The following is a 26,731-nucleotide window of genomic DNA, read 5'->3' as shown; positions in this document are numbered from 1 at the left end:
ATGGGGAGAACATGCAAACTCCACACAGGACGACCCCCAAGGTTGGACTACCCCGGGGCTCGAACCCAGGACCTTCTTGCTGTGAGGCGACCGCGCTAACCACTGCGCCGCCGTCTGCAGCACATTATGCTAAATACAGTGTCGCAAAGCAGTGATTCTTAGTGCACAGTCAAGTTTCAAAGCGAAAGACTTTGAACTGTTGGATTTGTGCTCTCTCTCTCTCTCTCTCTCTCTCTCTCTCTCTCTCTCTCTCTCTCTCTCTCTCTCTCGGTGTCTCCTTGGCTCCTTGGCTCCATACAAAACCTTGGACCAACTCTCACCTTCAACATACACTGTCTTACCCACCTGCAGAGAGAATGAGATATTCTAAATGATGATCTGAAGCTAAAGAGAATTATTTTGGCCGCTAACAGGCCACATCCCATTGCTTTCCCCCGCAACCCCCCCCCGACCTGTGTGGAGAACTCAGGATGAGGTGACACCCGTCAACAGCAGCTTCTCTCTAACTGGTTTTGCTAGAATCCTTTTTTAAGGCATAAACATGTGTTTTCTTCTCCGGGGATATTCAGAGGTATAATGTGAAACAGCCGCCTCTAAGGTAGTTCATGGTGACTGCAAAACCATCTTTTATTGCTGGGTGAAACCAGGGTGGAGCTCCCTCTGTTAGCTACCACTAACATTAGGGGGAAAATCAAGTCAAAACTTATCGCACGGTAAAAAGGCTGCAAATGCAGCATCATCGTGAATCCTCTTTTCGTTTGAAATATTCCCATTTCAGGGAAGCGTATCCGGTATTCATAGGATGGCGAGAGGCGACGCAGGCTCATACGTTTTCCAGACAGGGAAGCTTTCCTCTGTCTGTGATTGTAAAAGATGTCCTACCACACAGCCTCTCCTCTGTTCCCACTCAGCTCAAACAAACATGTAACACACATCAAACACAAATGTAACACACATCAAACACACATATAACACACACATCAAACACATTAACACACATCAAACACACATTTAACACACATGTAACACACATCAAACACACATCAAACACACATGTAACACACATCAAACACACATTTAACACACATCACAGCAAAGTGCTATAGTGTTGTCAAGTCAGGGCTCTCGGACTAAATATATTTTTTCTCCTTTTTTAGCTTGAGCGCTGCATATTAACAACTTTTTTTCTCCATATTTCCTATTCAATCGACTTGGGCACTGCGCACAAGTCTTATAATGGCAGGAAAAACACTGTTTTTTCTGTCCGTGTGCATGTAATTCCCTTCTCCCGGCGGGCGAAAAAAGGGGTGGTTTGTTGCCAAGTTCAAACACCGGAGAAGAGGAGATATGCCTGGCAGAGATCTGTGTGCCACTGAGCACACTCCTCTAGCTTGGACATGAAATTTACTTGAGGTCTATGACCAAATGGGCTCATTTGCTTAGAGGCCACTTTTTATGTTTTGCAGCATTATATCTTTAATTTACGAGTCCAGAATAATGAGTAGGAGCTTTCATCTACTGGACCTGATTTACTGATACAGGGTGCCTGATCATTTTACCTCTTTTAGGAGAAACAAGAGCCTCCATGCGGAGAGCTACCCGCTCAGGAGGAGAGGAATCAGTCAGTGGAAGGCAATTTTAATTACAGGATTAAAAATTTATCCAGTCGAGCAGAAGGACGAAAATCAATGTGCGCAACGCAGTATGAATGCAATAGCCAGAAATCAAAACAACTTAACACAAAAATGAGAAATGAATAATGGAATGTGAGGGTTTAAATTCAATCTGAGGGACAAAACAAAAGTGCGTGTATAAGAATTGCTCATCAGACCAGGTCTGTGTTAGTCCACTCGGCTATGGGAGGAGGTCTTCAGTGGTAAATGGGACAGGGCTGCCTCAGTAATTCTATGAAGCCTCCCATTTTTACCTCTTTACCACTTATTTTAGACTTGTTCTGCTGTCGTATGCAAGAGGATGTTGTTGTGCACAGTCTTCCAGGTCAGGCGTGTGCAGGTGGGAGGATTGTGCATCAGCAGATGTTTCTTCTCCCCTGACTCATTGTGTTGTGCCACTGATGAGTCAGCTCTTAGGGCCGACTCTTTCAGGTGAACTGTGCGAGTCAGCTTGCGCTTCTGAAGGGCCCCCCCCCCCAAAAAAAAAACTATTTTCAACCTGGAAGGCAAATGAAAGTCTGGTTTCCTCCTGTGTGTGTGGTTGCAGCAGGTGGAAGAGACTGCTCTGCTGTTACTTCTACGACGTCTATGTAAGAGCAGTTACTTTACCTTCTGTGCTTTCATTTTTTTTTCCTTAAAAGTAATTTATGAGTTTTGCTTGAGTGCACACTAAATGAGACACGAGACTCACTAACAGTCGAAAAGGAGAGGCGAACGTGCCATTATGGCTTCTTGAGAAAATTTGTTGCCATAACCTGTACACTGAATACAAGTTTATTTCCATACATGTTTACATACACTCATACAGCATATCCATGCACTTACACATGGGCACTGGTACAACTACATACTGCAAATATATGTGGCGGCCTGTCCAGGGTGTCTCCCCGCCAGCCGCCCAGTGACTGCTGGTATAGGCTCCAGCATCCCCGCAACCCTGAGAGCAGGATAAGCAGTTTGGATAACGGATGGATGGATATTTGATATTCAGTGGGACGTGGGGGACATGGGTACACAGATATGGACAAAAATATTCAGCGAGGTATTTTGTTTACAGTTGCTATGGCAGGAGAGATAAAGCTGCTGCCAAAGCGAGGTTTTTCCAGGCTATCAACCCGTACCTGCAACTAGATGGGAATAGGTAGAGGAACGGGTGCTTTGCACGGTTCATTTTTGTGCAGCATACAATGCACACTCCATCAGTCCAAGACTTGACCTAAACTCCTTTGTCCATCATGGCCGTTTAATGCTTGGTTTTGTCTCTGTTTTTGTTGTCGTCATTGTGCTTTTACCTTGTTTGACTTGACATTTCGTTGAGGTCTGAGAGGTTGGGGGTGGGGGTGGGGGTGGGAAGGTCAGTGACTTGGGGCAGTATTCTGTAGACAGAAGAGTGGTGGTCATTAATAACAGACCTCAAAGGACTGACAGTCTCAGGAAACAATGAATAATAAGAAGAATAAATCGATGGGGCTGGCAAATCACAGTCCTCGGGCTAAAATATACAGACAGTCTTTTGTTATTGCACATCACAGTCTAATTAGAGGAGCAGAACGAGGGTTAGATCTTAATAAGAGCCAATATGTCTGTTGTGCAAAATATGGTTTACGGCTAAAACATTTTTTTATTGCATGAAAAAAACAGTTGTGCCACTTGGGTGTAATCATATAATTTATTTCAAATTCAGTTTCGCTCGTTGCAACAGTTTTTTTTCCAGAACTAATTCACATCCAGAAACTGTGAAGATCAAGACAAGACTGATCACACCAACCAGAACCAGAAAAAAAATATCACCTGATTTGACATTTTTCTCGATTCTCTCTCTCGCTGTTGGCAGATTTTTTTCACTTTTATATTATGAAAAATAAAATTTCAGAACCAGGTATGGTATGAAATTACTTGTTAAAGTAGGTTACAGTTGGGCGTCCAGGTAGCATAGTGGGCTATTCCATTGCCCACCAACACGGGGATCGCTGGTTCGAATCCCTGTGTTACCGCCGGGTTGGTTGGGAGCCCCTACAGACAAAATTGGCCGTGTCCGCGGGTCGGAAGCTGGATGTGGGATGTGTGTCCTGGTCGCTGCACTAGCGCCTCCTCTGGTCGGTCGGGGTGCCCGGTTCGGTTGGGAGGGGGAACTGGGAGGAATAGCGTGAACCTCCCACGCGCTACATCCCCCTGGCGAAACTCCTCACTGTCAGGTGAAGAGAAGCGGCCGGCGACTCCACATGTATCGGAGGAGGCATGTGGTAGTCTGCAGCCCTCCCCGGATCGACAGAGGGGGTGGAGCAGCGACCGGAACGGCTCGGAAGAGTGGGGTAATTGGCCGGATAGAATTGGAGAAAAAAATGGAGGGGGGGATCCAAAAAAAAAAGTAGGTTGCAGTGTAGAGAGGAAGCCAATGTGTTTGATTGATTGATTGATTGATTATTTGAATCATTGATTCATTTAATTAATTTTTCTCTTTTCATAGCAGATATTAAATTCAAGTAACAGCTCCTTTACTAAGGTTTTTGAGGAGCTATTTTTGCATCATACGGACATGTGTGAGTGTGCATGCGTGTGTGTGCGCACAAGCTCATCAAGGTATTTTATTTTGCTTATTTCAAGATATGCATGTAAAATGTTCAAACCCCACCTGCAGATCACAGTTCTTGTTTCAAGACATGTTTATTCTACAAAAGGAAGATCATCTCAAGTCAACTTTCTTTTTCCCCTTCAGTGAAAATTCATTTTAACCAAGTCTTACAAGCACAATACAAGTAAACTTCCTTGAAACCAGCATTATTATATCTTGAAGTTTGCATGGTGAGAAATGAGGTGATAGTTTGCATGGTGAGAAATGAGGTGATAGTTTGCATGGTGAGATATGAGGTGATAAATTCCTTTTTGGCGGTAAGAAGTGTCTTCCCACATGGTCAGTGTGCTGATTCAGCAGACGGCAGCATGCAAACAAGTTAACGTCTCAGCAGCAGGAGGAGGTTTCTTCTACTTGGACCTACTGGTTTACATTAGACCAGAGACGTCTATTGAATGTAAAACTCTAAACGGAGTTCACCCACCACCAAGCCAGACTTGTGCTGGTGTTGTCAGGTCGACCTCAACACCCTCCCTGAAACACACCTCCAAATACACACCGTGGATGATGACCAGAGTTATTTGATGTTCTGTTGTTGTTGCTGTTGATGGTGGTTGTTGATGTTGTTTGTTGATGGTGGTTGTTGGCATTGTTGTTGTTGGTTGTTGTTGTTTGTTGTTGATGGTGGTGGTGGTTGTTGCTGTTGGTGTTTTTGTTGTTGGTGGTGGTGGTGGTTGTTGCTGTTGTTGGTGGTGTTGGTGTTTTTGTTGTTGGTGTTGTTGGTGGTGGTGGTGTTGATGGTGGTGTTGTTGTTTTTGTTGGAGGTGGTGATGGTGGTGTTGGTGGTGGTGTTGTTGTTGGTGGTGTTGATGGTGTTGTTGTTGTTGATGGTTGTTGGTGGTGTTGATGGTTGTTGGTGTTGATGGTGGTGGTGTTGTTGTTGTTGTTGCTGTTGTTGGTGGTGGTGTTTTATCCGTCACTTCCTTTTCATGGTAGGAAACCGCAGTGTTTTTGGTGTTTTCTCGCCGTCCCAGTAAAACCGGAAAGTGGACTTCTTTTGGCCTTGTGGGTTTTTTTTTAACACTGCTTTGATGAATCTAACTGGATATTTCACATGTCTGTGGATTTAACTACCTACTGCGCTGCTCTGCAGTATTTACCTCCTCCTGGACCGCTTCCTCCCCAACAGATTACCCCACACACAGCAGCGCCGGGTGATACAGAAAATATTATCACCACAATAATCATAGGGAATGTTACACAATATTAACACACATCACAATATCTGCTTACATAGTATGCAGAAATATCATGTTTAAGAATGCAAATGAGGTTCATCACGTTAAACTGTCTGGTCATGTCAAGTGTAACATCAAACCCAAACTAGTTCTCCAACGCACTTCCCTCTGCGGGATATCTGCAGTGCAAAACACACTCAGACCTCATTTTGTGAGAAATATTAGGCAACAGATTTTCATTATCCTCAGTTTAGACTACAAAATTCTTTATCACAATATGACAAAAAGCCCTTCGGGACGACCTTGTGATTTTGGGCGATACGAATAGACTTGACTTGACAATATCCAGATTTGGTCCAGACACAATAATATTGAATTATTACCCAGCCCTGCCCATACCGGCTATCTTCTCTTTCTTTCCTTCCTGTCATCCTCACCCTCCGCTCTCTCTCTCTCTCTCTCTATCATGAGCTGGATCTCCACCAATTGGTGAAGCGCATCATCTTGGCTTCACCTTTTTTCTTTTTTTTTCCCTCCTCCTCGAAACCCCTTAACCACAGCCCACTTTCATCATCCTCTGAATCCCTTCCTCTGCCGGTCTGATATTTCCCCAGCCACCTCCTCTCACCCCTCCTTCTGTTCCTCCCTGCTCTCCGCATCAGGAATTTACAAACACACTGCTGTACATGTACATGGACCTGATGTGTACTGGCCCAACCGCTGGTCTCAGGTGGTGAGACCAAGATCAGATCAGAGGTTTCCACTTGAGGCTGTGGAAATGCTGAAATCCAGAAGACAGACAAACATGCAGACAGACAGACAGACCGACAGATATGCAGACAGATGGACAGACAGACATGCAGAAAGACAGACAGACAAATATACAGAGAGACAGTCAGACAGACAGACAGACATGCAAAGAGACAGTCAGACAGACATGCAGAGAGACAGACAGACACATGCAGAGAGACAGACAGACAAATATGCAGAGAGACAGTCAGACATGCAGAGAGACAGGCAGACAAGCATGCAGAGACAGTCAGACAGACGGACAGACAGACATGCAGAAAGACAGACAGACAAATATACAGAGAGACCGTCAGACAGACAGTCAGACATGCAGAGAGACAGGCAGAGACAGGCAGACAGACGGACAGACAGACATGCAAAGAGACAGACAGGCATATATGCAGAGAGACAGTCAGACACATGCAGAAAAACAGACAGACAGACATGCAGAGAGACAGTCAGACATGCAGAGAGACAGACAGTCTGACAGACAGACAGACAGACAGACAGACAGACAGACAGACAGACAGACAGACAGACAGACATGCAGAGTAAGACAGACACAGACAGAATGATAGACATACAGACATGCAGAGTCAGACAGAAAGACAGACAGACATGCAGACAAGCTGTCAGAAAGACAGACAGATGCAGAGAGACAGACAGACAGGCATTCAGAGAGACATGCAGACAGACAGACAGGCATACATACAGAGAGACAGTCAGACATGCAGAGAGACAGACAGACAGAGATTTTATTGGCTTTGACAGACCATGGAGTGAAGCATTATTTCCACCTTTCAATTCAAAGGACCAGAGATAATTTAAATTGGGTTTTTAAATGGGTAACGTTGAGCAGTGCGACTGTAGTTGTCAGTGTGCCGACAGACAGCGGCAGGTTAATGTTGTATTCAGGATCATATCTGGACCCACACACCCGTGCACCCTTGACTGGTTAACGAGGGTGAACTGCAGTAAATCGCTCCACCAATCAGCTGCTAGCGGGCCTCTGTTACCACCAGTGGGCTGCTCAGATGCTTGTGTAGCCACATGGTTTGGAAATATATCTCATATTCAAGACATATCACACATATATGCATAGGAATACACATACACACATGTCTTTAGCTTACCGTGTGTAAAGCCCGGTGATATGTGTTTTCACTGCCATCCAAATTGGAGCAGTTGGGAATTTTCATTCCACAGCCTTAAACAGGGGCCACAGAAATATCTCTCATCGTCAGTATTATTGATGATTATTAATTAATTAATTAATAACTGATCATAATATATTAATAAGAATATTAATAATACGACTGATGATAAAATACAATATTATTATTATTAATTTATTAACTATCGTTTATTAAATATTAATTAATTAATACGTGATTATTGAGTCAAAAATCATTTACTTATCAAGAACTTACCATGTAAGGTTATTACGAGTTAAAGATGTTTACGTCGTTTCAATAAATCTTTCCTGGTTGAAATATCTTACTTTACTGTCAGTTTCAAGTATTTTCTTACTTGAATATGCTAAAGTGTGTCATAATTAACACTGGCGTCTTACCGTCACTGAGGGGTTTTTTGTTTCATTTGTTTTGTTTTTTGTTCATTTTATTCATTGTTTTGAGACTTATTATGAACCAATCTGTCTTTATTGTTTGAAGCAGAATAGCAGTGTATTTCAGGATGGACCACATCCTGACAATGCCTCGCTCTTTCTCTCTCTCCACTGTTTTCTCTCGCCACTGTTTTCGCTCTCTCTCTCCATCTCCACCATAGTCCTCCCACTCCTCTCATTTCCAGCCCCAAGTCAACAACAACACTGCACCGCATGACAGACCACAGGCTCACACTACACTGAATCATAAACTGATGTTGAAAATTTAATTGATATTGAATGATGTGACGGAACAGGTGTCCACCAGGTCATTTCCTGAAGAGAGAGAGACAGAGAGACGGAGAGAGACGCAAAGAGAGAGAGACAGAGAGAAAGAGAGACGGAGAGAGAAAGAGAGTGAGAGACGGAGAGAGAAAGAGAGATGGAGAGCGAGAAAGAGAGAGAGATGGAGAGAGAGCGAGAGAGAGTCAGCATTGTTGGTGTTCTATTGATATGTGCTACCTACCAAGATTTGCTGCTTTGCAGTTGTGCACATGGTTAGGAGAGGTCTGGGTTAGACTTGTGCTACGATAGCATTTTACGACAAGGTGGCATAAATCATCAGAAGACCAGTATGAACTGTGTCATATGGGAGAGTCTTCATCCTGTCACTCATTCATTAACAATGATTCTGGGGTTTTGTTTCTCCCCAATTGTATCTGGCAGTTACCCCACTCTTCCGAGCCGTCCCGGTTGCTGCTCCATCTCCTCTGCCAATCCGGGGAGAGCTGCAGACTACCACATGTCTCCTCCAATACATGTGGAGTCACCAGCCACTTCTTTTCACCTGACAGTGAGGAGTTTCGCCAGGGGGACGTAGCACATGGGTGGATCACGCTATTCCCCCCAGTCCCCCCCCCCCCAACAGGCACACCGACCGACCAGATGAGGCGCTAGTGCAGGGACCAGGACACATACCCACATCCGGCTTCCCACCCGCAGACACGGCCAATTGTGTCTGTAGGGACGCCCGACCAAGCCGGAGGTAACACGGGGATTCGAACTGGCGATCCCAACGAAATAGACCGCTACGCTCTGTGCTTCGATTCTGGTGTTTTCTGATCATTAATAACTGAAAAAATATTGGAAAATAATTATAATAACGTCTCGCATCCTACCACTTTGTAGTGAGCTGACTGTAGTGTACACGCACAATGCAGTGAGGTTGGGCTACAGATATCTGACAGCAGCTCCATTCAAATGAGGGAGTGTGTTTGCCAGGAGCTCTTCCTGTCTCGTGGTAATGAGGGGTGAGTGATGGGGTGTTGGGTTGGGGGGGTGGATTGTCTCCTAGCTGCTAACCCAATTTCACATGATCATGGCGCCCGCTGCTCACAGAAACAGTCCGGACCTCCTCCAATGGAGGAGACGCTCTGTTGACTCTCAGCCTATCAAACATGGCCTCCTGTAGGGGATCCCTGCACTCCGCGGAGTGCCTGAGGGGAGCTAGCACTAAACGCCAGACGATTTCAAGCCAAACTATTGACATCTCAGTTCGCACGTCACACTTTTATTCGGTTTACATCTCATCAAAATTCCCCAAGTGGATGGGGAAGGTAGAGAAACTGTCAGGGAAAATACAGCACGGCTTAATCCCCATCTTGTCCTGGACTTACTGGCGGTTTGTATATTGGATTGTTTATCTCTGCTGTTCACACATACTGATTGAGCTATTTGTTGTGATTGGTTGTGTCTTTATTGATTGGAGGGGAGAGGAGCTACATCACACGTGTGTGTGTTTTGTGTGTCTGTAAGACACTCCACACTGCACTGTATTAAGAAGTGTTAGCTCACAACTGAGCATAGGACTTTATAAACAATGATCTGTCTTTATTTTAATCTGTGCGTGTCCATGTGAGGGATAGAGAAAAGAGGAAATTCAAAAAGGCGTCTCCCTTCACAAAGGCTCAGTAAGGTGGTCGTTGTTGTCAATATATTCAACAAACCAGGCACTTTACATTATCCAGCTCTGTATTAAGAGTGAAGAGTAGACGCTTTGTTTTTCAAAGTGCTAAACTAAAAAGTGGTCCTGGGTACGACGTTAAACTGCAACCGTCAGGTCGTCGGTGACTAAACCGGCACCCCACTTCAACCCTTGGGTTGTTGTGAGGAGGGTGTGTGGACACCCAGCAGGACTAAAAACAAAACCCTGTCAAAGGACGGATGAGTTCCTCTGTGAACCAACGGCCATCCATACCTGGAGAGGAGATAGGGACCACCAGGTACTCCCCTACTGAAACACAATGATGACTCAACCGAGACTTGTTGAGGCATCAGCTGTGCTCCCACGATCTCCATAGCTTACGGAACTGGTGATGATGATGATGATGAAATTAAGAAGTGTCCAGATGAATTGTCTATCTAATTTTCTGTGCTTCCTGTTTTCCAGGTCTGAGCGTGAGCGAGGACCCGCCCCTTCACAGGGTGACCACCGCCCCCTCTTCTGGGGACCAGCAGAGGGGGGGGCCCGGCCGTGGCACCAGCCTGCAGCCCCCCTCCACACCGGCCCTGCCCAGACGCTACCTGCCCGCCCAGCAGAGGAACTCACCTGGAGGTCAGTGGAAGATCTTGAAAATACCCTTAAACTAAGGACCACGCAGGTCCAAATGCAGTCCCTAATATAGAGTCTGTTAATGGAGATGAGCCTGTCAGTAAATCATCTTTAATGTGTAATGACCAATGTTTTCTTTTAAGATGTAATAGTCTTTGGTGTATGTGTTTGTCTCTGTTATCGACTTGTTGTTATTTATGTTTTCATTCCCTTTTACGGCCACTGTAACATCGCACCCAGAGATGACAGTAGGAAATCTGGATAGCTAGCACTGGCACATTAACAGAAGTGTTGATTGTCCTTCATAGTCCCTGTGAAAATAAACTTAACTAAGTAAAGCAATGAGACCGGGCCATTGACTCAGATGTTATCTGGAAACTGTCCTGGGAGTCACGAGACAGCTCAGGACTCGTCACTGTTCGCGAACAAGCACAATCTGGTTTACAAATCAAGCTCATTCAAGATTTTATCTTCGTGTGTCTTTTGGCAGGAAGTAGCACTAATACAGCTTGAAGCTTTATTTCATTTAGGCTGAACCTTTGCATTTTTAATGTGAGTACCACTTAACACCATAAACTACCTGCATTTATGAACAGGCAACTCTAGGAAGAATCAACCACCAGCGGTTACTTACTTCTGTCTTATAAACTTAGTCAGAAAATGAACACTTCTGACAACAGTGTCCAGTAAGAGAAAGGTTGGTTTATAGAAGTCTTTATGCATGCTCAGTAATCCAGGTAAGAAAATCAAAGAAGTTGGATCAGTTCATCTGGACACATGTAGGACAACAGCTGCCTGAGCATGTATGTGGCGGGAGTGTCGGAAAAGTTGCGATGAGTATTTTTCAAACACCGCATCTCAGCTGCTTTCAAACCCCAAAACACTCTGCACGAGAAGTTGGTCCACCCCAAGGATGGGGTCCCCTGGCACAAATAGTGTAATATAGTGTACGCTGTTAAGTGCCAGGAGGATTGCCGTGACTTGTACATTGGGGAAACCAAACAGATGCTGGCCAAGAGGATGTCACAACACAGGAGAGCTACCACGTCAGGCCAGGACTCTGCAGTCTACACCATCTACAGGCCAGTAGCCATTGAATGGGGAGTCAAAGAGGCCATCTATGTTAAGACAGAACGACCGGGGGGGGGGGGGGGGCAAGAGTACATCTGTCACCATCTTACAATGCTGTGATTGCATCCATCCATCCATTATCCAAACTGCTTATCCTGCTCTCAGGGTCATGGGCAGAGGTAGAAAGTAAAAACCCTAACTGTGTCTTTACTCCACCCATGTACTAAACCATCAGATTGCACTGACTAGTTTCCCAAATCAGCTGGTTTAATACATGGAGGGAGTAAAGACACGGTTAGGGTATTTACTTTCTGGACCGGGTTTTTCCACTTCTGGTCATGGGGATGCTGGAGCCTATCCCAGCAGTCATTGGGCGGCAGGTGGGGAGACACCCTGGACAGACTGTCAGGCCATCACACAGGGCTGACCTATATACACACACACACACATTCATACCTAGGGACAAATTAGTACGGCCGATTCACCTGACCTACATGTCTTTGGACTGTGGGAGGAACCCCACGCAGACACGGGGAGAACATGCAAACTCCACACAGACCAGGGATGACCCCCCAAGGTTGGACTACCCCGGGGCTCGAACCCAGGACCTTCTTGCTGTGAGGCGACTGCACTAACCACTACGCCGCTGTGATTGCAAACATTCCCAAATCCTCTGTGAATAGCAGACATGGCCTTTGTAACTCCAGTTAATGGTCACACCCATATTTGCATATGAAACTGATCGTTGGTTTGGGTCGTTATGCCACTGTATTGTTTATAAGGGTGGGGATACCTGCAGTCAGTTGAGACTGAAGAGGTCACTTAGATGAGTGTTGAAACATATCTGTCAATAACCGTTGTGTCCACACGAATTGATTCAACTTTTTTGGGCTGTTGTTTAATAGAGCTTCTTCACAAATACTGATCTGTTAGCAGAGAGTGGCCATCTAGCTGTTCAGCTGGCACCAGAGCTGTTGACCAACTTGCCTAAAGAAGGAACAGTTTTCCAATGCAAACGTCTGCAAAACATTAAAAATCCACGCACCACTGTCCTGAGCAGCCCTGGAGACATCAGGAGCTAAGCCTGGAGGGCTTGTCTGCAGTGATTTTGAGATTTCATTTTGTTTTCCAAGCCACGTGTGCAGAGTATCATCAGCTAGCTGTGTTTCTGTGTGTGTCTGGCTCTGACATTATACACACACCGGGACGGACTCTTTAATGAACCGTCAAATTATTGATGAACCTGACTGTCAATTATTAATGAAAAAATACCAGAATCACTGTTAATGAACGAGTTATAGGACGAAGACTCTCACATATGCTACCGTTCATGCCGGTAATGCTGACACACACACACACACACACACACACACACACACACACACAGACATGCGTGTGCACTATTCATTCAGACGCACACTTTTGCACACTGCCCACCCAGTAGCACACAGAGGCCATTTGCCAACTTTTCAGATGATTTCTAGCCTAGCTGCTTCAGAGGGAGGTGAGGTGAGGTGAGGTGAGGTGAGGTGAGGTGAGGAGAGGAGAGGTGAGGTCTCTGCCACCATCATGGCGGAGGGGGTACAGAACAGCGGTTTCCGCCCCCAGGGAATCGGAAATGGAATGAAAGCCCGGAAGACGGGGCCGGGAAGAGAGGTCAGTGAGCCGTGGTTGTGGAAATGTGAGCGTCACCGTGAAAAGCCACTAGGAGCTGGGGAGGAAGAGGAGGAGCAGTGGAAACGGGGGAAAGGAAGGAAACCAGTGAAATAAGGGAGGGGGGGGGTCTGGCTGGCTGGTTGTATCTAAATGGGGCATCTGGCAGTCGGTCTCAGGGGAGCACACGAAGAGTAGCTCTGGATACTGAGGAGGCTCGTGTGTGTGTGTGTGTGTGTGTGTGTGTGTGTGTGCGCGCGCGTGTGTGCGCTCGGGTGGCATCAGTTGATGAGAGGAGTCTTCTCCATGGTATTCATCTGACAGTATATGTACACAGCACACACACACACAACACACACACACGCACACACACACATGGTGTCTCTTGTGGGACTGCAGTATCTCTCCGGGTTTCTATCAGAATTTGTTTGAGATCAGAGGTTTTTTTTTTCAGTACCAGTCTAATTAGCTTCTTTTCAAGGCCTCTGTCTCTTCTTTCCTCCATAACCAACAACCCGTCTTCCTTCCTTCCTTCCTTCCTTCCTTCCTTCCTTCCTTCCTTCCTTCCTTCCTTCCTTCCTTCCCTTCCTCTTAGCCCCCAGAAACCCTGTTCTCCTTCTCAGCTCAGTTTTTTTCCCCCTCCACTTTGTTTTCCCCATCCTCGACGCTGAGACCCCGGCATGTTCGTTTCAGATCTGTCATTTTTCAAGCCCGGCCCGGCTCCTTAGCGCCCCCGTGCTGAACTGCTCTGCGACAGCAATCCCAGTATGTCCCGGTGGGTGCAGAAGAAGTGGGCGAGCGCAGAAAGCGATGATTTCCAACTCCCTGCAGCGGGTATCATGCGTACGGTGCAAATTAAGGATATGATGTCACACACCGGGGGAGGGGAGGGAGGGGGGTCTGCACGGCTTGCGTGGCGTGCTCCGCTTCTGTTTGACCTGGCGTCCCGCGAGACGTAGTTACGCTTCGCAGCAGGGAGGAGCGAGGTAGCGGGAGGAGAGAAGGTAGCAGAGAGACGGAATAACAATGAGAGGAGGGAGGAAAAACTGACGAAGAAACGGAAAAGATGGAGAGAGAGAGAGAGAGAGAGAGAGAGAGAGAGAGAGAGAGAGAGAGGACAGCCAGCGGCGATGGCTGACAGCAGGGTGTGAGAGAGGATGGTGAATAAAGATGTGATGTTGTAGAAGACTGCGGAGTGCGTTGTGTTCTCTTTTTCCAAACGTCCATCAACCGCTGCTCATGTCAGTGATTGGTTGTGTCTGTGTTGATTGGTTGTGTCTGTGTTGATTGGTTGTGTCTGTGTTGTTGTGTCTGTGTTGATTGGTTGTGTCTGTGTTGATGGGTTTTTGTCTGTGTTGATTGACAGTTGGGAGGAAGGACATCCAGCGCGGCTCAGAGGTCTCCCGTTCTCTCCCCTCCTCCCCCAAGAGGCTGGCAGTGGTTCCCCCCAAACCCCAGTCTCCGGGTGAGTTTGTTGCTCTCGCTCTCCTTCTACTTCTCTCTTTTTTCCTTCTGTGTGTGTCTCTCACTCACTCTTACGCTTTCTGACACACACACACACACACACACACACACAATATAACATAACTACAAACTATCTCTCTTACAAACACACACACACATACACAATATAACATAACTACAAACTATCTCACACACACATATACACACACAACATAACTAACACTCTCGCTCACTCACTCACTCACTCACTCAAACACACATGCACACAACAAACTCTGACACACACAACATAACTAACACGCTCGCTGTCTCACTCTCTCTCTCTCACACGCACACACACACACAACAAACACACTCTCTCTCACACACACATGCACACACACAACATAACTAACACGCTCTCTCACTCACACACACACACAAACACACACACACACACAGCATAACTATAAACACACTCTTCCACTCTCTCTCACACACACACACACACACACACAGCATAACTACAAACACACTTTTCCACTCTTTCTCTCTCTCTCTCTCACACACACACACACACACACAAACAAAACCCACATAAATATTAAAGCACATGCACTGCTTCAGTAGTTTGTCTTTGATCCTTCCCGACCCCCCCTCCTCACTCCCTCTATTATCCTGCCCTCCATCCCCCGTCTCCTTCTTCCATCAACCCACAACTCCCCCCAAATCACTCCCCTCAAATTCTCCTTAGTGCCCTTGCCCCCTGCAACTCTGACTTTCACCCGTAGTTCCTGCAGCCGCCATCAGCATTAAAGGATCATTCCGTCATTTCAACTGTGGAGATCTTGGACACGAGACTGCTGCTGGACTCAGCTTGACAACGCAAAAACTTTACTGTCCATCTTGCAGCGTTGATAGACATTTTCCTTTGACGTAGGCTCATTCATTGACAAATTAAAACAGGAGACACAGAGCGTGTATAGAATCAGAGTGTGTAGGTAGGTATGTAGTGGTACCTGTGCGGATGTGTGATAGTACAGATGTCTATATGTTTATATGCACGGAGGCATACTTGTTTTTAATGTACAGACTGTGGCAATAAATGCCCTCATGCAGGACATCTGTCTGTCTGAGGGCGGCCTGGTTCCAGTAAAACATGTCACCGTCAAAGCTGATTTTTGTCTTTCATCAACCTGTCAGTCATATTTCATCAGGTGAGCTATCCGATACTGCCTCAGACCACTCTGCTGTCTCTTCCTCATCTGCCTCTTCCTCATTGTGGCTCTCACTCCAGCCTGACAAATCGTTCCTATCGGTTTGTAATGGGAACAGTGCTCAGATCTCAGCCCCGGCCATCTGCTTTTACCTCTCATGACAAAACTGTGTCGTCTCCGGTATCTACGAGCTACAGTTTTTCCTCCTATGCTGATGACACTACACTTTACCCGAGTTTTCCTCTTCTAGCACTTATGGTAAACATCGCTTTAAGGGGAAACTTGTTCAACTTTCTCTCCATATTATCGGTCCTCAGTAATAGTGGATGAATAGTAATCAACAAACGGATGAAGAGTAATCACTAAAGGACTGCAGTATTTGTGTCTACTTATTCTGTGTCAGTGGTGCTCTGGATAGGTCAAAAATTTACCCACCGGTGATGTCACCATCATCTTCCTGATTCTTAGCCACGCCCCCCACGGGAGGGGGCGAGACACAGCGAGCTGCTTGTTTACAGATGCATACATTTTGATCATGGTCATTTTAAAAAAGGGAAATCCAAGATGGCCGGCCGAGGTGTAAGAGTAGAGGACATGATGGATGAAGACATGTTTCATGATGTTTTGGCAGAGTGTAACTCTACAGTCATACTTGCATAAAAGTGGAGTAAACTGAGGAGGAGAGTCATGAAATGGAGCTCCAACTGCTGAATTGTCAATGAATTCTGGGTATTGTAGGAATGACTCAGTCCAGTCAGAACTTGAATTCAAGCAGGAAAATGGCATTTACCCAAAAAAAAAAAAGTTAGCTTACCTGTCACTTAGTGCCAGCGGCAGACTGCGGAGGGTCAGTAGACATGCAAGGGTTGAGCTGAGATGGAGTAGCGGTGACATGATTGATAGGTTTCCCCGGGTCGGGTGGTGGGTGCAGCCATTTTTTTTTTATTCAGGGGGGCAAAGTGAATTCTAACCTGGTGAGTTAAATAAGTTTACACCAACTACGGAGAAATATTATGAACTTTCAACACCATTTTTTTTTAATATTAATTGCCTATAAATAGGGTGGCAAGGTTTTTTCAGGGGTGGCAGCTGCCACCCTTTGGATTCGCCACAGGATATATCGCTTTTTGCAGTTGCAGTCCCTTTTAATGGTCTACTTGAACATAGCTACAAAGGGAAGACCCCCCCCCCGCTCCCTATCTTCAGTCTGTGACCCAGTAATTTGTCTGTAAATAGACTGCACTTATATAGCGCTTTTCTAGACTACCGACCACTCAAAGCACTTCACAATGTATGCCTCACATTCTTACTCTGATGGCAGAGCCTGCTGTTGCAAGGTGCCAAGCTGCTCATCAGGAACAGTTGGGGGTTCAGTGTCTTGCTCAAGGACACTTCGACATGCTCTCTGAAGGAGCAGGGGATTGAACCAGGAACCCTCCAATTACTGGCTTTACCTCCTGAGCCATGCCGCCCCACTCTAAAATTCAAAATGATGCCGAAGTGTTTCAGTGATGTCTGGCTTCAACACAGGTTGCGGCACTTCATCACGACAAGTGCTTTGTGTTCTGCAGAAGCCAAATCCTGGACTTTTCTCTTTGCTTTTTCCCTCGCTTCGATATGACCGTTGCTCCAAAGAGACTAAAACAGTGTTCATTTAGCTCCCAGCCGGCGGGTGAACAGTGTTTACAGATGAGTCACAACTGCAGGGTCCTTCCTTGTCTCCTCTTATAGATGGGAAACACATTGCTTCAGGCTACATCTCTGTCTCTGCACCTCCTTCCTGCTGCTGTTGCTTATTACTGGAACTTGCAGTGTTGTAGCTCACCTCCTCTTTGCCGCTCCATATGTCTTCCCACGCACACACACACACACACAATCTGGTCTGTGTTGATGCTTATCCACTAGCATAGCCCCTGAGAATGGGTCTCAACTCAGATTCTTACAGTTATACAACAAAATTCACAGGTGGTCCCGGTACAAAAAGCCCACCTTACAGGTACAATTCTGCAATTCAAATGAGACCTCTGCAGCTGTGAAAATGTGAAACACAGGATTGGAACTAGCCATCTGTCCAGAATTGGTTGACAAGTCTCCTAATATGCGGACTAACACAAGACTGCAACCACACTTCGTGTGTTCTGGTGCTTTAAAAGGTTTGTTTACATCAGTAGTGTTTTGTGAAGATTGGAATAAAACAGGCCTATATTTTCAATGACACTGAAAATGACACCAAAAATCTTATTTTCCGTCAATAACTTATTTTTTTTTCAATTATGTATACGAATGCACGTTGAATTTTATGGTCAACAGGTTACAGGCTGTGCCTTTAACAACTGATTTATTTGAGCATTGAGTCTTTAATTCTGTTTTCCCAGAAAAAGATGAAAAGCAGCAAGAGTCCTCCGATGCAGTGAGAAAATATCACTCATCTCAAATGCAGTGTCGCCTGTTTGAAAGTCTTCTTGAAACATGAAAATATCTGAAAATGAAGTCAAGCCCTCCGGTGCTCTGCCAGAGGTTTTTCCCTTTTTCTTTTTTTTTTTACCTAAAAAGGTTTTTGCTCCTGTGGGGTTTGACATCATTATTTGAATCAAGGGTCTTACGAATGGGGGGCACCCTACGATGTCATTTACCTAATTACCAGTGCAAGAGAATGTAATGTTTTTTATGCCCCCCCCCATTTTTTTCTCCCCAGTTGTACTTGGCCAATTACGCCACTCTTCCGAGCCGTCCCGGCCGCTGCTCCACCCCCTCTGCCGATCCGGGGAGGGCTGCAGACTACCACATGCCTCCTCCAATACATGTGGAGTCGCCAGCTGCTTCTTTTCACCTGACAGTGAGGAGTTTCCCCAGGGGGACGTAGTGCATGGGAGGATCACGCTATTCCCCCCAGTTCCCCGCCCCGACCAACCAGAGGAGGCACTAGTGCAGCGACCAAGACACATACCCACATCCTGCTTCCCACCCGTAGACATAGCTAATTGAGGCTGTAGGGGCGCCCGACCAAGCTGGAGGTAACACGGGGGATTCGAACCGGCGATCCCTGTGTTGGTAGGTAACGGAATAGACTGCCATGCCACCCAGACTCCCAAGAATGTAATGTTTAAGTAATAAGATTATAAAATCCCACTGAAACTTAACTGTGATTTAGGACGATACAAACAAATTTGACATGACTTGGGTAAGATCTCCCACTACAGTAGAAACCACTTCCATTCATTAAAAGTCACCAGGAATAAGATCCTTTCTATCCTAAAGGTGCTCACACATGTTTAGCGTGGTTGGTGCCCAACTAGGCGGAAGCGCTACCCTTGGCATGGCGCACCGCTCAAAATTGCCACTGAGCGCTGTGCTAAAATTTCAAATTGTTTCAACTTTGACCTCGGTTGCTGCTGACTTTTCAAAGGGCAACCAATGAGATAACAGCTGTATGTGACGGAGCCAGAAGTGACACATGATGGAAGAAAGTTTCCTGAACTCTGGAACACAACATTGAAAGCACACTACTATCTGGGCAGGAAAAGTAGTGCAGGCCAAAATGTCAGCTGTCAGATGGGGCTACCAGGTTTGTGACTAGCCATATAGTTTACGAACTTGGCTAAATCCCATGCTAAAGCTAGCTTAGCTTTGACTACCTATTCCTGCACTGCGTTCAGCCTCTGCACCAGGTGTGTGCACCCTGCTCTGCACCCTACCTGAGAGAAGAGCAGATTTCTCACCATCTGAAGGCACCTCCCATCCACCCATCCATCCATTAGCTGACCCGCTTATCCTGCTCTCAGGGTCGCGGGGATACTGGAGCCTATCCCAGCAGTCATTGGGCGGCAGCTGGGGAGACACCCTGGACAGGCTGCCAGGCCATCACAGGTGGTAAAATATTTAATTATTGATTCATTTACTCCCACCTCCACTCTGAAAATCCAAAAATCTGCCTTCAAAATCACCAGATAGCCTAAAGTGGCATGGACTTACTGTCATTTTTAGGCCTTGGCTCACTGTTATGACAAATGTACTGTTGAAGATGCAGTGTTCCTGTATATTGTCTATATAACTGCTTTTTGATATTTAGTTTAAGTAGGCCACTGTCCGTTTAATCCAGTGAGACAGAGAAGGGACGATTCATGACCTTGTCATCACGTCCGCTTTAATATGTGTACATATGTTGGAGCGTCCGGGTAGCGTGGCGGTCTATTCCGTTGCCTACCAACACGGGGATCGCTGGATCAAATCCCCGCGTTACCCCTGGCTTGGCCAGGCATCCCTACAGTCACAATTAGCTGCGTCTGCGTGCGGGAAGCCGGATGTGGGTGTGTGTCCTGGTCGCTGCACTAGCGCCTCCTCTGGTCGGTCGGGGAGCCTGTTCGGGGACGAGGGGGGGAATAGCGTGATCCTCCCACGCGCTACGCTCCCCTGGCGAAACTCCTCACTGTCAGGTGAAAAGGAAGCGGAGGAGGCATGTGGTAGTCTGGAGCCCTCCCCGGATTGGCGGAGGGGGTGGAGCAGCAACCGGGATGGCTCAGAAGAGTGGGGTAATTGGGGAGAAAAGGGGGAAACCCCCCCCCCTCAAAAAAAATATATACGTATATAGTATATATGTGTGTACACATGTCAATTAGATGGTCACCTAATTGTGTCACCCGTTATCAGATCTGCGTTACTTGTGTGAGGGAAAGCAGGATTTCAGGACTCGCCGTGATGAAAAAAGAAGACGTGTGGTGTTGACAGCAAGTAGCCGGGTGTCCCAACACGGCGTTGACTCCGGACAACCTCGACTCTACCTCATGACAAGACCCCCCCCCCCCCCCCAGGCTCTGACCGTCTCTCGGTTCACTCTGGCTCCCCCCCCCCCCCCACATGCCTGCAACTTCTGTTATCATTCCCCACCACATCACCCCCCTCCCCCTCATTATCCCTCCACACCTCTGCAGCTCTGTCACCTCCTCCCCCTCTCCTGTCATCCGTACGCTCCCCTCATGCTCAGCAGCCCCGCTGTAAGTTTCTGTTTGTGTGCATGTGTGTGTCTGTACAGAGTGTGTGTGTGTGTGTGTGTGTGTGTGTGAGAGAGAGAGAGAGAGAGAGAGAGAGAGAGAGAGAGAGAGAGAGAGAGAGAGAGAGAGAGAGAGAGAGAGAGAGAGATCATTTACACGACTTCCAAAAGTCATTTGCCAAAGAAGGGAAGGTGAATCCTGCTGTTCCTTGAAAAAAGGAATATTTAACATATTCAAACTTCTGTTGGAAAATATGTACAAGGATGAGTGTGTGTGTGTGTGTGTGTGTGTGTGTGTGTGTGTGTGTGTGTGTGTGTGTGTGTGTTACTGCTCTTCAGTCTCATTTTTTTCATATAACCATAGGGCTTTTCTCTCTAAACCGTTGTTACAGCTTTATCTCCATTCCTGCACTCACCATCAGCGTTTCTTCACTGCTGCATCCCTCTCTCCTCTCCTCTCCACTCCACTCCTCTCTCCTCCGTTTCCACTCCTCTCTCCTCTCTTTCCACTCCTCTCCTCTCCACTCCACTCCACTCCTCTCTCCTCCATTTCCACTCCTCTCTCCTCTCTTTCCACTCCTCTCCTCTCCACTCCACTCCTCTCTCCTCCGTTTCCACTCCTCTCTCCTCTCTTTCCACTCCTCTCCTCTCCACTCCACTTCTCTCTTCTCCATTTCCACTCCTCTCTTCTCTCTTTCCACTCCTCCCTTCTCCGTTTCCACTCCTCTCTTTTCCGTTTCCACTCCTCTCTTCTCTGTTTCCACTCCTCTCTTCTCTGTTTCCACTCCTCTCTTCTCTGTTTCCACTCCTCTCTTCTCCATTTCCGGTCCTCTCTCCTCCGTTTCCACTCCTCTCTTCTCCATTTCCGGTCCTCTCTCCTCCGTTTCCACTCTCTTCTCTGTTTCCACTCCTCTCTTCTCCGTTTCCTCTGCTCTCTCCTCTGTTTCCACTCCTCTCTCCATTTCCACTCCTCTCTTCTCCGTTTCCACTCCTCTCCCCTCCATTTCCACTCCTCTCCTCTCCCCTCCGTTTCCACTCCTCTCTTCTCCATTTCCACTCCTCTCTCCTCCGTTTCCACTCCTCTCTCATACGTTTCCACTCCTCTCTTCTCCATTTCCACTCCTCTCCCCTCCATTTCCACTCCTCTCCCCTCCGTTTCCACTCCTCTCTTCTCCATTTCCACTCCTCTCCCCTCCGTTTCCACTCCTCTCTTCTCCATTTCCACTCCTCTCTCCTCCGTTTCCACTCCTCTCTCATACGTTTCCACTCCTCTTCTCTGTTTCCGCTCCTCTCTCCTCTGTTTCCACTCCTCTCTCCTCCGTTTCCACTCCTCTCTTCTGTTTCCACTCCTCTCTCCTCCGTTTCCACTCCTCTCCTCTGTTTCTACTCCTCTCTTCTGTTTCCACTCCTCGCTTCTCCGTTTCCTCTCCTCTCTTCTCCGTTTCCACCCCTCTCTCCTTCGTTTCCGCTCCTCTCTCCTCCGTTTCCACTCCTCTCTCCTCCATTTCCACTCCTCTCTTCCCACTCCTCCCTCCTCCATTTCCACTCCTGTCTTCTCCGTTTCCTCTCCTCTCTTCTGTGTCCATTCCTCTCTCCTCTGTTCCACTCCTCTATTCTCTGTGTCCATTCCTCTCTCCTCTCTTCCCACTCCTCTCTTCTCTCTTTCCACTCCTCTCTTCTCCATTTCCACTCCTTTCTTCTCCATTTCCACTCCTCTCTTCTCCATTTCCACTCCTTTCTTCTCCATTTCCATTCTTCTCTTCTGTTTCCACTCCTCTCCATCTTTCTTAGCCGTTCTTCCTTCCCCTGGCCGTCTCACCCCGCCATAATCCAACCCCCCTTGGCGCACTCCCCCACCCACCCCTTACCTCCATCTAACTGATCCCCCTTTCATTACCTGGGACCCCACATACCCCCTCCCTCCCCAACCTGAGCCCCACGTCGTCATGGAAACCACACCACATGGTTCAATGGGCATGAATAACAGTTGCTGGTGGGGGTGCTGCGATGCTTTTTTGTCATGGTGCGGTGTGTGTGTGTGTGTGTGTGTCTGTTTTTTCGTGCACGCCTGTGCTCCAGCATGCACATGCCTCCACACAGTTTCATCCATCAATGTGTATTGGCCTTTGTGTGAATGTTCCCGTTAAGTTCTACTGGCTTGGGGGGGGGGGACACCACACCACACCACACCACACCACAAAGCACCACAAAGCACCATTAAGTACACCAACGGCACTGTGCGGATGCTGTGTGTCTCACGGCGATAATATGCAGTTGCCCCAGGACAAAGTGAGACGGGGAGAGGTTAATGCGTGTCATGTAATGCTGCATGTCAGCCACAGCAGAGCGGCTGTCCCCCTCCTTCAAGCGAAACTGCGGATCAGATGTTGTCCTTTATTTAAGTCCTCAAACAGATTATTTAAAGCTGCTACCAGGAGTTTGGGATTTTTTTTGTTGACTTTACGCCCCTCCTGTGGACAAAAGTGGTCCTGTTTTGCAGAGGAATGACTTCATTTCGCATAATGCATTGCATCTTGTCCCAAAGATGGACATTCACCCTCTGGTAGCTGGTGCAGTTGTGTTGTAGAGAGGAGTGAGAGGTGTGCTGGTGTTGTGGAATAAACAGCTGGAGGTAGCAATCATACGACATCATCATCAGTTCTGTAACCTATGGAGGTCGTAGGAGCACAGCTGATGGCTCAATAGGTTGAGTCATCATTGTGTTTCAGTAGGGGGAGTACCTGGTGGTCCCTACCTCCTCTCCAGGTATGGATGGCTGTTGGTTCACAGAGGAACTCATCCGTCCTTTGACAGGTTTTGTTTTGGACCTGGGTGGGTGTACACACACCCTCCTCACAACAACCCAAAGGTTGAAGTGGGGGGTGCCGGTTTAGTCGCCAACGACCCCACGGTTGCGGTTTAACGTCATACCCAGGACAGAATCTTAGGACACGGTTTCGATAAAGGTTTAGTTTCATCTTTGTATGAATTGTTTGTATCTGGGTCTGATGACACCTCAGAATCCAAATTGAGACCATGGAAGGAAGGTATCGATGAGGAAACATCCCTAGAAGACCAGAGTGGTGCCTGGGTAGCGTAGTTGTCTGTTCCGTTGCCTACCAACATGGAGATCGCCGGTTCAAATCCCCATGTTACCTCCGACTTGGTCGGGCGTCTCTACAGACACAATTGGCCGTGTCTGCGGGAGGGAAGCCGGATGTGGGTATGTGTCCTGGTCGCTGCACTAGTGCCTCCTCTGGTCAGTCAGGGCGCCTGTTCGGGGGGGAGGGGGAACTGGGGGGAATAGTGTGATCCTCCCACGTGCTACGTCCCCCTGGCAAAACTCCTCGCTGTCAGGTGAAAAGAAGCGGCTGGCGACTCCACGTGTATCGGAGGAGACATGTGGTAGTCTGCAGCCCTCCCCGGATCGGCAGAGGGGGTGGAGCAGTGACCAGGACGGCTCGGAAGAGCAGGGTTATTGGCCAGGTATAATTGGGAAGAAAAAGGGGGGGGGGGTTTAAAAGAAAGAAAGAAATGGCGTCAAACATGTCAGTGGAAAAGATAACGTATATTGTTAGACGTAAGCAAAATGGTTTTGGTGATATCTGGAGACCTATGTGTTTCTTAAGACATGATGTTCATGTTGGTAAGCTGCTTCAGCAGGAACAAGCTTTGAGGGAGCAGGGTGGTATTATGATGTTGTGCGTTGATTTTAGAAACACCCTTTTTATTTTATTGCATTATTATCATTTTATGTTTGGTTTTTGTTTTGTTTTTTTGTCTATAATTAGTTGATAGGGATGGGGCGAAGGGAGGGGAATCAGGGTGGAAAATCTTTGCTGTGTTTTTATATAATTGTTATTCACTGTATAATGTTCTCATGTGCAAAAAACAAGCAGCTGTTTGTAAGAAATGCAGCCAGGAGGTGGTGTATCCCGTCTATGTGCCGTAAGTCGTTACGGCAGATTTCGCTGGAATTCAACCCGGAGACGAGCATTTGGCATCACGATATAGCATTATCTGATCTTGTCATTGATGGTCTCATGTGCTTATGTTGGTCATTTAGAGGCATCAAAATTAAACTGAGACTGACAAATAATTAGTGGAAAAATTCCTGATAATATCACAGCTTTAAATAACTATGGAGAGAGACAGCAGCCCTGACACATGCCTCAGAAATGAGCCCTACCACAACTCACGTATGTGCACGTACACTTGCACGCCCTCCAGATACACGCACATATACGTGCAAATACCGTAGTCAAGTTGTGCGTCCGTCCCGTTTAACAGGTTGTGTTGTGAAGCTGTTGATACGCTGCAAGAAAGACCAGATTCTGTCTGGTTTTAAGTCTTATTTCATGATGTTGCTGGTGACGGTTTTTACCCCAATAACAATGACAGATAATCTGGCTTTTCTCAAGGAAGGGCACTTGTTTCATGACGTTTACTCAAAAACAGATAGGTTATCTCCAGTCAAGTTTGTTTTGTTTTTTTTGCTCCTCCCCCTCACCTTTTTTTTTCTCCCCAATTGTACCCAGCCAAATACCCCACTCGTCCGAGCCGTTCCAGTCACTGCTCCACCCCCTCTGCCGATCCGGGGAGGGCTGCAGACTACCACATGCCTCTTCCGATACATGTGGAGTCGCCAGCCGCTTCTTTTCACCTGACAGTGAGGAGTTTCACCAGAGGGCTGTAGCGCTTGGGAGGATCATGCTATTCTCCCCAGTTCCCCCTCCCCCCTGAACAGGCGCCCCGACCGACCAGAGGAGGCACTAGTGCAGCAACCGGGACACATACCCACATCCGCCTTCCCACCTGCAGACACAGTCAATTGTGTCTGTGGGGACGCCCGACCAAGCCGGAGGTAACACGGGGGATTCGAACTGGCGATCCCCATGTTGATAGGCAATGGAATAGACCGCTACAGTACCTGGATGCCCCCAAGTTTGTTTTAAGATTTATTTTCCTGCAAGGTTATAACAAGTCCGGTTCCATGAAGCAAGTACACGTTCCTGAAATAATCAATAATATCTGTCAGTAGGGGCAGGACAGTTTTACTTGGAACATCTGGAAACAAGTATTAAGAGAAAGTAAAATATCACGATGAGTGTAACTGCTCCCTGGTCTTGACGCTTCAACTGATGTTTAGCAATTTATTCATTCACTTCTTCTTACTCCAAACACTTACTGACACTGTGAAAACTGCAATAGAAATTATATTGATCTTATTCTCAACTCCACATACAAAATCACAATCAAACATGAAACAACTCTCTCGGCAGCCATGTTTCCTGTATACGCCATGAACTGACCATGCTAGCTATGGTACAACATTTATTTACTCTTAAATATACAGTATTATAGACCCTAGAACGTAAATACACAATAATCAAAACTTTCCCATACCATTTCGCCCTCTGTCCAAGAACCTGGCAGCAGCCACGACCTTCTTCTCATCAAAATATTGCAGAGTTATTTTCTTTACAACCTTTCCTCTGCACAGTGCCAGTTACTCTGCCCTCTGCCGTCTACGTTTCTAAGCTCAGCTGCCATTTCCGGTCACATGACCCCAACTCAACAAATTGAATTCACACAAACTGGAACCAGTCAAAAATAAATTAAAAGTTCACATGTTATGTTAAACAACATATTATTTCTAAACATTTTATTTGGTTTTATGCAAAAACGTATTGATCAATAAAATAAAATAAAAAACGGTCCTGAGACCGCTACAATGAGCTTGTCTTTTTTTGCAGTGTATTTCCGCCCGTCGTCTGCCACACCAAATGAAAAACGACGTTGATCAGCTGCATCAGACAATTAGATGGTTCATTTTAAAGAGCAGCGGAGAGGGAATTAGCCCACGGCGCT

The 26,731-nt window shown here is 46.8% G+C and overlaps 1 protein-coding gene across 1 annotated transcript in view; it reads left to right on the top strand.

Annotated features, from left to right (window-relative positions):
- The window catches only part of mtus2a (microtubule associated tumor suppressor candidate 2a), an 80,942-nt gene that overhangs the window by 39,926 nt on the left and 14,285 nt on the right, over positions 1 to 26,731 (top strand). The window contains exons 4-5 of the mRNA XM_056285225.1: positions 10,324 to 10,492; positions 14,580 to 14,678. Of these exons, the coding sequence (XP_056141200.1) occupies positions 10,324 to 10,492; positions 14,580 to 14,678 (268 nt within the window). The remainder of the gene's footprint in view (positions 1 to 10,323; positions 10,493 to 14,579; positions 14,679 to 26,731) is intronic.

Source organism: Lampris incognitus, chromosome 8 (genome assembly GCF_029633865.1).
Source record: "Lampris incognitus isolate fLamInc1 chromosome 8, fLamInc1.hap2, whole genome shotgun sequence".
NCBI classification, from domain to species: Eukaryota; Metazoa; Chordata; class Actinopteri; order Lampriformes; family Lampridae; genus Lampris; species Lampris incognitus.
The sequence above is the reverse complement of the archived record's forward strand: the minus strand, read 5'-3'. Positions and strand labels throughout refer to the sequence as shown.